Source organism: Chiloscyllium punctatum, chromosome 12 (assembly GCF_047496795.1).
Source record: "Chiloscyllium punctatum isolate Juve2018m chromosome 12, sChiPun1.3, whole genome shotgun sequence".
Lineage (NCBI taxonomy): Eukaryota > Metazoa > Chordata > Chondrichthyes > Orectolobiformes > Hemiscylliidae > Chiloscyllium > Chiloscyllium punctatum.
In genome coordinates, this window is record NC_092750.1 from 52,041,916 (window position 1) to 52,052,757 (window position 10,842).

Here is a 10,842-nt window from a genome sequence, read left to right on the forward strand (position 1 = left end):
AGATACAAATGGTACAGGAATAATAGAAAGGGAGGCAAGAGAGGAGGGGGAGTGGCATTTTTGATGAGGGGTAGCATACAGCTGTACTGAGGGAGGATATTCCCGGAAATACAATCAGGGTGGAATTGAGAAATAAGAAAGAGATGATCACCTTATTGGGATTGTATTATAGACCCCCTAATAGTCTGCGGGAAACTGCGAAACACATTTCTAAAGAGATTTTAGTTTATCTGTAAGAATAATAGGGTGGTTATGGTAGGGGATTTTAATTTTCCAAATGTAGACTGGGACTGCCATAGTGTTAAGGGTTTAGATGGAGAGGAATTTGTTAAATGTGTACAAGAAAATTTTCTGATACGAGAGAAGATGTAAAACTTGACCGACTTTTGGGAAATATGGTAGGTCTGGTGACTGAGGTGTCAGTAGGGGAGCACTTTGGGGCCAGCGACCATAATTCTATTAGATTTAAAATCGTGATGGAAAGGGATAGACCAGATCTGAAAGTTAAAGTTCTAAATTGGAGAAAGGCCAATTTTGATGGTATTAGGCAAGAACTTTCAAAAGCTGATTGGGGCAGATGTTCGCAGGTAAAGGGATGGCTGGAAAATGAGAAGCCTTCAGAAATGAGATAACGAAAATCCAGAGACAATATAATTCTTGTGAGGGTGAAAGGAAAGGCTGGTAGGTATAAGGCATGCTGAATGACTATAGAAATTGAGACTATAGAAAAAGAAGGAAGCATATGTAAGGTATAGACAGGATACATCAAGTGAATCCTCAGAAGAGTATAAAGGCAGTAGGAGTATACTTAAGAGAGAAATCAGGCGGGCAAAAAGGGGACATGAGATAGCTTTGGCAAATAGGGTTAAGGAGAATCCAAAGGGTTTTTACAAATACATTAAGACAATAGGGTAACTAGAGAGCGAATATGGTTCCTCAGATCAGCAAAGCGGCCTTTATGTGGAGCTGCAGGAGATGGAATGAGATACTAAATGAGTATTTTGCATCAGTGTTTACTGTGCTGAAGGACATACAAGATACAGAATGTAGAGAAATAGATGGTGACATCTTGAAAAATGTCCATACTACAGAGAAGGAAGTGCTGGATGTCTTGAAACACATAAAGTGGATAAATCCCCAGGACCTGATCAGGTGCACCCTTAAACTCAGTGGGAAGCTCGGGGAGTGATTGCTGGGCCCCTTGCTGAGATATTTGTACCATCAATAGTCACAGGTGAGGTGCTGAAAGACTGGAGGTTGGCTAACAAGATGCCACTATTTAAGAAGGGTGGTAAGGACAAGCCAGGGAACGTAGACTGGTGAGTCTGATGTCGTTGGTGGACAAATTGTTGGAGGGAATCCTGAGGGACAGGGTGTACATGTATCTAGAAAGGCAAGGACTGATTAGGGATAGTCAACATGGCTTTGTGCGTGGGAAATCGTATTTTACAAATTTGATTGAGATTTTTTGAAAAAGTAATAGAGGCTTGATGAAGGCAGTGTGGTGGACGTGATTGATACGGACTTTAGTTATGCATTCGACAAGATTCCCCATTGAAGACTGGTTAGCAAGGTTAGATCTCGTGGAATACAGGGAGAGGTAGCCTTTTGGATACAGAACTGGCTTGTAGGTACAAAAAAGAAGATGGTGGTGGAGGGTTGTTTTTTCAGACTGGAGGCCTGTAACCAGTGGAGTGCCACAAGGATTGGTGCTGGGTCCTCTACTACTCGTCATTTATATAAATGATTTGGATGTGAGCATGAGAGGTATAGTTAGTAAGTTTGCTGATGACACCAAAATTGGAGGTGTGATAGTCAGCGAAGAAGGTTACCTCCGATGACAACAATATCTTGATCAGATGGGCAAATGGGCTGAGGAGTGGCAGATGGAGTTTAATTTAGATAAATATGAGGTGCTGAATTTTGGGAAAGAAACTCAGAGCAGGACTTGTACACTTAATGGTAAGGTCCTAGGGAGTGTTGCTGATCAATAAGACCTTGGAGTGCAGGTTCATAGCTCCTTGAAAGTGGAGTTGGAGGGGAATAGGATAATGAAAGTGTTTGTTATGCTTTCCTTTATTGGTCAGAGTATTGAGTACAGGAGTTTGGAGGTCATGTTGCGGTTGTGCCACTGTTGGAATATTGCATGCAATTCTGGTCTCCTTCCTACAGGAAGGATGTTGTGGAACTTGAAAGGGTTCAGAAATGATTTACAAGGCTATTGCAAGGTTGGAGGATTTGAGCTGTAGGGAGAAGTTGAATAGGCTGGGGCTGTTTTCCTGGAGCGTCAGAGGTTGAGGGGTAACCTTACAGAGGTTTATAAAATCTTGAGGGGCGTGGATAAGATAAATAGACAAAGTCTTTTCCCTGCGGTGAGGGAGTCCAGAACTAGAGGGCATAGGTTTAGATGAGAGGGAAAAGATATAAAAGATACCTAAAGAGGCAACTTTTTCACGCAGAGGATGGTACGTGTATGGAATAGGCTGCCAGAGAAAGTGGTGGAGGCTAGTACTGTTGCAGCATTTAAAAGACATCTGAATGGGTATATGAATAGGAAGGATTTGGGGGAATATGGGCCAGGTGCTGGCAAGTGGGACTAGATTGGGTTGATTTATCTGGTCAGCTTGGACGAGTTGGACCGAAGGGTCTGTTTCCATGCTGTACATCTCTAGACTCTAGTCATGAGGAATATTGACCAGTAGCAAGCAAAGCATCCTTTAATCTTTTCATTTCCTCGAAGACTTTGCAGATGAAATGTCTCATAATTGAACTAAGTGGAGTCAATCATTTTTTAGATGCAGAGAATTCGTGCCTTTGATCTCATGCACTGTTTTTGTACATTTACAGAATGTTATGGTTGTTAGCTGTGTGTATCCTTCTACAGAGTAAGTAAACTTTAATATATTTAATGATTCATGCTTTTTACTCAGTTTGTTTAATATTTCAAAGGTTTAAAATTTCTTCTAATTCCTTTAGGAAATGCAACTTTGGCTCAAATAGTTTGAATCGAGTGAATGGCATCATGCTTTCTGGAAGCCATACCGGGTATACAGATAGGTGAGCCACGATGCAAATTTTCTTTGTGGCGCTGTTGACTATTTTCAGAGGAGTTGTGAAACAGTAGCTGATCCTTCAGGAAAGAAAACAGCTAGTTGCCGTGATACTTTTCCTTTTTAAAAATATGCTTGCAGAGCTACCCAGTGTGAATATTGACTTTCTGTCAAAAGTAACACACACAGTATTGATGAGAATAGCCTACAGTTTCAATCAAAGTTTTTATCTCCCATCCAATAAATTAATCTTGCAAATAATTTATTTATATGACTTGACTACTCTCACTGTGATTCTTTTGTTACAGCCTGCTGTATGTTAATCCTTAAATTTTAGCTTTTACTCTGTTTAACATCTGTTGAGGGGTTTTGTGAAAGTTATCATCTTGGTTTTCCAGTTAGTTCAATTTCAGAAGATGCTAGACACGAGAACAGAGAATTGTAGCACACTTGAATTCATACCTGTTGGCCTTTCCCGTATCAGTCCTTTAAGCGTCTCACTGAGAGAAAAGTAGAAATCTTGAGTAAGAGAGGAAAAGAAATCTGATTTGGAGATGCCGGTGTTGGACTGGGGTGTACAAAGTTTAAAAATCACACAACGCCAGGTTATAGTCCAACAGGTTTAATTGGAAGCACTAGTTTTCGGAGCACTGCTCCTTCATCAGGTGGTTGTGGAGGACACAATTGTAAGACACAGAATTTATAGCAAAAGTTTAGTGTGATGTAACTGAAATTATACCTTGATTGTGAGCATACTAAACAGCAATGAGTGAGAAACATCATGCAAATTTCATTAACTAATGCAATGCAAGTGCAGAACAGATATGGGAGTGTACTGAAAATAATGGTTTATGTTGAAATGCATCATTTTTGTTTGAAAAATATGATGATGCCACAACTTCCAAAATTCATGCCATTGGTTATGTCTTGAAGTGAAATTTGCATTGTTCCTCTTCTTTAATTTAGATTAGATTAGATTACTTACTGTGGAAACAGGCCCAACAAGTCCACACCGACCACCCAGACCCATTCCCCTATATTTACCCCTTCACCTAACACTACAGGCAATTTAGCATGGCCAATTCACCTAACCTGCACATTTTTGGACTGTGGGAGGAAACCAGAGCACCTGGAGGAAACCCACGCAGACTCTGGGAGAATATGGAACCTCCACGCAGTCAGTTGCCTGAGGCGGGAATTGAACCCTGGTCTCTGGCGCTGTGAGGCAGCAGTGCTAACCACTGTGCCACAGTGCTGCCCGCTTAGATGGAAGTTGCATTTGTTTAAGCCTTAAAAAGGCTTAATTTTTGTTAAACTCCCGGATTTATTCTCATTCACAAAATGAGTAATTTAAAATGTTGATGCTGCTTGAAATTCTGGGACAACTTAATCAAAATATAGGGCCCTCTGGTGGTAATGTGGATTGATGATCCGAATTCGTACATCTGGATGGACTTCTTAAAAGCTAAGCATTATTAACTGAATTTAAAAAGATCTTTATTTAGCTTAATACTGAATTTGGGGGATCATTTACTTTTGCAAGAAATTACTTTTGATGAAATGTTTTCAAAATTCTATCAGTAAAATCCCTATAACTACTTTCTGGTTGCATTGTCTAATTGGATCATAGAAGTAGCTTGTGTATACGTGATGTAATTCAGAATCTTAAGTTTATTCTTGTTGCTTTCAGATCTAATATCAATGGTCCTGGTACTCCAAGGCCTTTAAGTCGATCAAAAGTTTCGCTACCAAGTCCTTTAACAACAAATGGTTTGCCGGATAGCTCTGATAGAGAAATCAATGTGCAGCAAACAGAAGACAAATCGCACAGGTATGTTTTCCATATCTTTGAACAGAGTAGATAGCTTTCATAGAAACATTGAAAAGTTAAAACATTTTCTGTGTTAAGATGTTTGGAAACATCATCCCATTGAAGTTCTTTATGGTATTGAGCAAAATAAATTGTTAATACATTACTTGGAGCAGAAATTAAGTTTCTAGTTCAACTGAAAATAGCAATTTGTCACTAAGCCAGAACACAAGAGTAGAACCAGTAAAGTCTAGCTTGACTTCAGTATAAAACATTTTTGCTGGTGTCTGGATAAAATCCTCATTCTCAAATGTAATCAATTTAATCTGCCCTTTTTCTCACAATAATCTGTTTATTCTATAAAACTTGGAATATTTGAAGCCATTCATTTGTATTTCAGAATTGATTTTTAAAAATTATTCGCTTTTTAACCTCCAAGCTGATGTTGCATTCTTCATTCTACTTGAACAGTCCTCTACATGTAATGAAATAATAGCTAGTCACAGAAGGTAAATTTCTGTCAACTTGAATGTTTCTTCCATGACAGTGTAATTATTTATGTCGAATATTCCACATTTTCCATGTTGGTGAAGTATGATAAATATAACACTTCTTTAATCAGCTGAGGCATACGTGGATTCTGTTTGAAGCAGACAATGTAATGCACTTAAAGTTGTTACTTTTGGCCTTATGCAAGATGCTATTCAGTATAAAGTATACCACTATTTCAAAAGTAAATGTGAATACCCATTTTTGAATTTGTGGTGTTTATGAGTCTGCTCAAAATATGTGTGTGTATGCCCATCACAGCTTATTTATGTTACACTTATAGTGAATAAGTTATGATATATTCTTAAACGAAGAAAAAAAATTATTTACTTAGTGCCTTAATTTCTAAAGCATATTTTTGAAGTCTAGTGACTGTTGCCATGGAGAAAATGAATCAGTCGGTTTTCTCACCAACCCCCACAAACAGCAACAAAATAATGACTTGATAATCAACTTTTTCGTTATTGAGGGATAATTATTGACCAGGCCACCAGGAGTGCTCTTCAAAATATCAGAGCATGTTTTTATCTGTTGTCACTTGAGAAGGCAGACAGGGTCTCGACTTAATACATCATACTGACCCTGAAGCCCTCCCATAATATTGCACTGAAGTGTCTCCCTTGATTGTTGTGCTGAAATTTTCTGTGTGGGGTTTGAACTCAGGGCCTTCTGACTTAGGTGAATGTGCTTCTGACTGATCTACAATTGAGCTGGAAACATCTGAATTAACAGTCTGCCAATTAATAGTGATTTGCTGCTAGTTTCTTTTGAAATGGAGCCAGGAACTTAGACCCATAACTGCCTGAGCTAGAAAAAATAACCTTATGGCTTTATGAAAAGCTTTAGCTGGAGAATAGTACGTTGTATGTTACAATGCATACATTTCCTATTCTAAAACTGAGTCTTCTGCCTTAAAACCTGAAAGTCTGAATAGGAAATGATAAAACCATGCAACTGTGGCAAAAAGGTTTGTCACTGTGGAGCAATAATGAATCTAATTTATGTATAGATCCAAAGGTAACAAGGAATCTGTTCTGAAAATAATTGTCTGTCTGATTAAAGTTGGTTGTGTGCCTAAGCTGACTGAAATGTTCAGGTTTTCTTTGGCTCTTGTCAAAATTATTCTCGTGACTGCACATTTGTTTTTAAACAGTGATTCACCTACTTCCCATGGAGAAGACATTCAGAGTAACTGTTCAAAAAATAAACATTTAGAGGACACGATGGAAGCTGAGGCACCAGAGGTAAAACGGCTGAAGTTTGATACAGAAAACGAGGAAGAGGAGTCTGTACATTCTGAAAGTTCTTCAGAGATGCCTGAGGAAACTGAGAACACAGCAAAGCAGGAAGAAGCCAAAGATGATAGTGAATGGATTGATCCAGTCAATGCAGATAAACAAGGTACTGTGTACCTTCCTGAATATAGAGTAGTACTATAGCTAACTAGAATCATTTTCTAATTTCTTGTGTTGTTTGAGTGATTGGAAAGTGACAGTGGAGATTGATAGGTACATTAGTAATTCCACTCGAGTACAATAAAACTAGGTGAGAAGCAAAACCTGGAATTACAACTTGGAATTCAAGAATAATAAATTTTGTATCAAGGAGCTTTACATTAGGTTGAAGTTGTATTGACTTTCATAAGTGACCAATAAAAAGAATTGCATTGTATTTAAGAATCTTTTATGTCAGACCCATATGTTCTTCCATTTTTGTCTCATGAAAATGTTACAGGGTCGCAAACAAATCTGTGTATTTGCTTGCAAACAGTATGAACACAGACAAAAAAAAAACTTGTATCCTGTCCAGTTCCATAATGGCTGAACAATTCTTCCAACCCTGGCCATTACATAATTTCCTGGAAGAAGTAAAAATATTTAAGGAATTTCTTTTTAATATGGGCATCAATCAGAAGTAGCCATGTCTTAGAACAGTGCTTATAGTATAAACATGGATTTTGGTATACCTATCCCTCTGAATACTTTTAACCTAGCTGCTCGGATTCCTTTGTCATCGCTTGGCATTCTTGCTAGAGAGTGCACAATATGCAACCTTGCTCCAATTGACTTTATGCCTGCATTTAAGTTTGCTCCTGGAGATCATGAATGTTCTTGTGAAATAAATCTTATTCAAAAAATGTTTAAGCAATGCTATCTGTTTTTGATTCAGTACATAAATCAATTTTCAAAATCTTATTTATTTTAGTCTTATTTAGCTCTGAATGTTTTCTTTGTGATTTAAGTATCCAGTGAGTTTGCTGCTTGTGATGTGTGCAGTAAATGGCAGGACATAATTGAATTTCAAATTCTTCAGGCACAGAAAGAAGCTATTTGGTCCATTGTCTGCTGGTTCTTTGAAAGAGTTGTCCATTACCCAACCATACTGCTCTTACCCCATAGTCATGTTTTTTATCCATGTGTGCATTCAGTTTACTTTTACATTTCAATCTGTGTCTCCACTTCCTTCCTAAGCATTGCTTTCTTTTTTTTTTAACTACAAGTTAGATTTTGAGAGGTAATTTCTGTAATGTTTGGATTTACTAACCAGACGATATATTCATTGAATTTAGTACAATACTGGAAAGTTTTGAGTGACTTTTAATACTTAATCCATTTAAGAACAAAGAATTGATTAGGTTCCAGGTTGTCTCATTATGTAAACCCTAATTTCATATTGTAATGATTGAACAAATCAGTGAAGTTCATGTATTCGAACGTTGGCTCGAGCATAAATCTTACAATTTTTAAAATGTTTCTCTTCCCCTGTGCGCACAAGTTTCAAATGTTGCAAGTAAAAATGGTAATCTGTTGAAAGTAAATGAATTTATAATAGTCATACATGAAATTGCTTGCACCTCATTTGTTTCTCAGTTGTTTGCCTCTTTATAGTGGGTTCAATTTATTTTTCTCTGAAAGTTGGCAACTGTGCAGTACTGGAAGCACAAAAGTGAGATCTGATGGCTTTTTGTGTGTTTATAGAGCCCTCAAGCATACAAGTAAAAGCCATGTTTGAATCTGAGCAAGAGAAAGATGAAGTTTCATCTGGAAATGTCAAAGCCTCAGATGAAAATCAAATGGACCAAACTGAGCCAGCCAAGACATTAACTTCAAAGGCAAGTGAAATCAGTGAAAGCACTGACGATGATAGTAACAGTGTGGACTACAGTGATACAGAGAAACCAGACACACCTCCCGAAACTCCAGACATGCCTTCTGAGAGCCCAATGGAGAATAGTGCAGATGCCACAGAAGAACCAATGGAACAGGACTAAATATTGAGATACTCTGCAGTATTTTCAATGAGGTGTTGATTTTACACTGTATAAAGTTTTATGTAATAAAGTGGACCTTTGTTTCCAGGAGAAGGAGAGGCAAACCTTCTCAAAGAAAAACCTGGAAGAGCTGTACAAGATGAGAACTGTGAAACTAGCTCCTTCAGGTCTCACGTACTGCTCCCGCTTTTTTGTTTGGTCAAATCAGTGGTTTTGTGTATAGATTTTTTAATTAGAAAGAGAGTTTTTAAACTGGAAAGTAAAACTATAATTGTCAAGTTGTTTTCCAATTCATTGAACTAGGCCATTTACCACAGCATTTTTTGTCTCATTTTTAAATCTCTTCAGAAAAATTACATTTCCTACATGGTCACTGTTTCAACGTTTAATACATCAAGCAACAGGTTAAAGACACATTCCAGGAAAAAAAACCCAAAAACAATACATCACATTCATTTACTTCTGATCCTGTATTAATGGGATTTATTCATCAAAAGGGAGTGTGTGGTTCACGTTAATGTGAAACAGCAAAGGTTAGGACTTGTTTCAAGATCGGTTTGTTTTGGTTGCAGAATAAATGCTTTTTTTTTGATTCATTGTTCAAGCAGAGAAAAGTGTGGGAGGTAAATCACTCAATTTATGCTCAGTGGTTAGAATATGTAAATTTGAATAAGTTTCTTTCAGTTACATTTTTTTTTGTAGCATGCAGACAGCACTGTTACACACACCACTGACTGCATTAAGATCTACTGCAATTACCTTGTTAATTTAGTCTTGTGCCAGATCTTATGTACTGGTAATGCAATTTTAGGGGGTGCATTGAACCACCATGATTTGTATAAAATTTTGAAGTGAATGAAATATTTTTGAACATGCTACTACATTTTGACAGCCAGTGGTTGTACATTTTTGGAGATGATATTTCAGCACAAATCTTCATCTGTACTTCTGATTTTTCTGATATCCATCTTGTAAATTCAAAATCCTTTAATCATTTGACCACAATTATTGGCTGTCAAAATTTGTTTGTACTTGTTTCTGGCAACTGTACTTTTTGATATTTAGAATTTTTAAATTTCTGTAAGTAGATTTTGTAGATTAAATGTAGATGTAATTGTTCACTGCCTTTGTGAAACGTTATATAATTGTATAATTTGTGTGTAAACTGAATGCTTTGGCTTTCAATACAGTATTCATATAAAGCAATAAATGTTATATCTGGACACAGTCTGGAGATACACTCCAGTTCCTGTTGATAAAATTTGCACAGGGTTGCCAGAGGCCATGATGACTGCACGTAACTGACAATCTACAAGATTGACAGTTTTGTCTTTCCTGTGAATGTAGTATTTTGCACTTGTTAAAGTGAATATTCTGAAGATATAATTTTGTGGGATCTTAAAATTCACTTTGAGAGAATTGAGTCTCCATCCTAACCAGTATGTAAAGTTTTTTTACAGGATGCCTAAGAAAATTAACATTGTTTCTCTTCAGTCCTGTGGTTGGGAAGAAAATGCATCTTTGCCAATTAAACAATAGTTTTCACAAGTTTTTAAAGCAATCTGATAAGCACTAATGTTTTTGAATCTTAACCTTGTTGTCAATGCCACTGGCAGAATTTTTAGTGGTACTGTAGAGGGGACTTGAATTTTCTCTCTTTTCTAAAGAATCCTTGAATTCTGCTTGTAAAAGACAAGTTCGTTAATACACTGCTGTATGAGGGTGTGGGGAACAAAAGCAAATTTTTAATTGAAATCTTTATGCCATCAGCATACTTTCCAACCCAGCTCTTCATCTGTGTAATTTAGTGAATTCCTTATTCCACATGATTATTTTCAGTAATATGTTTGTTTGTGTACCAGTTGAGTTGAAAATCTAGGTTGAGGAATTGGTTTTATTCTGAGATTCTAAATATGACAAAACAAAACACGATGGAATATGGTTGAAGAAAGGTGGATCATGGTTGAAGTGAACTTTTCCCTTTCTTCTCCCCACCTGAAAGTTTGCTTTTTAATGGATAAAAAGTTAAATTTCCAGGAGTTATGTCTGACATTACTCAAATTCTAAATGACAACTTGTTTATCACCTCCTAGGAAAGCTTTAATTAGTAACAAATTAGTCACTTGGGATGAACAATAAAAAAATGCTGGCTGGCCAGTCGG

The 10,842-nt window shown here is 37.1% G+C and overlaps 1 protein-coding gene across 1 annotated transcript in view; it reads left to right on the forward strand.

The window, feature by feature from the left end:
- Positions 1-9,908, forward strand: part of ppp4r2b (protein phosphatase 4, regulatory subunit 2b) — a 94,081-nt gene extending 84,173 nt beyond the window's left edge. The window contains exons 5-9 of the mRNA XM_072582590.1: positions 2,848-2,885; positions 2,977-3,057; positions 4,741-4,881; positions 6,563-6,810; positions 8,388-9,908. Coding sequence (XP_072438691.1) covers positions 2,848-2,885; positions 2,977-3,057; positions 4,741-4,881; positions 6,563-6,810; positions 8,388-8,680 — 801 coding nt within the window. The 3' untranslated portion in view covers positions 8,681-9,908. The remainder of the gene's footprint in view (positions 1-2,847; positions 2,886-2,976; positions 3,058-4,740; positions 4,882-6,562; positions 6,811-8,387) is intronic.
- The last annotated feature ends 934 nt before the right edge of the window (positions 9,909-10,842 follow it).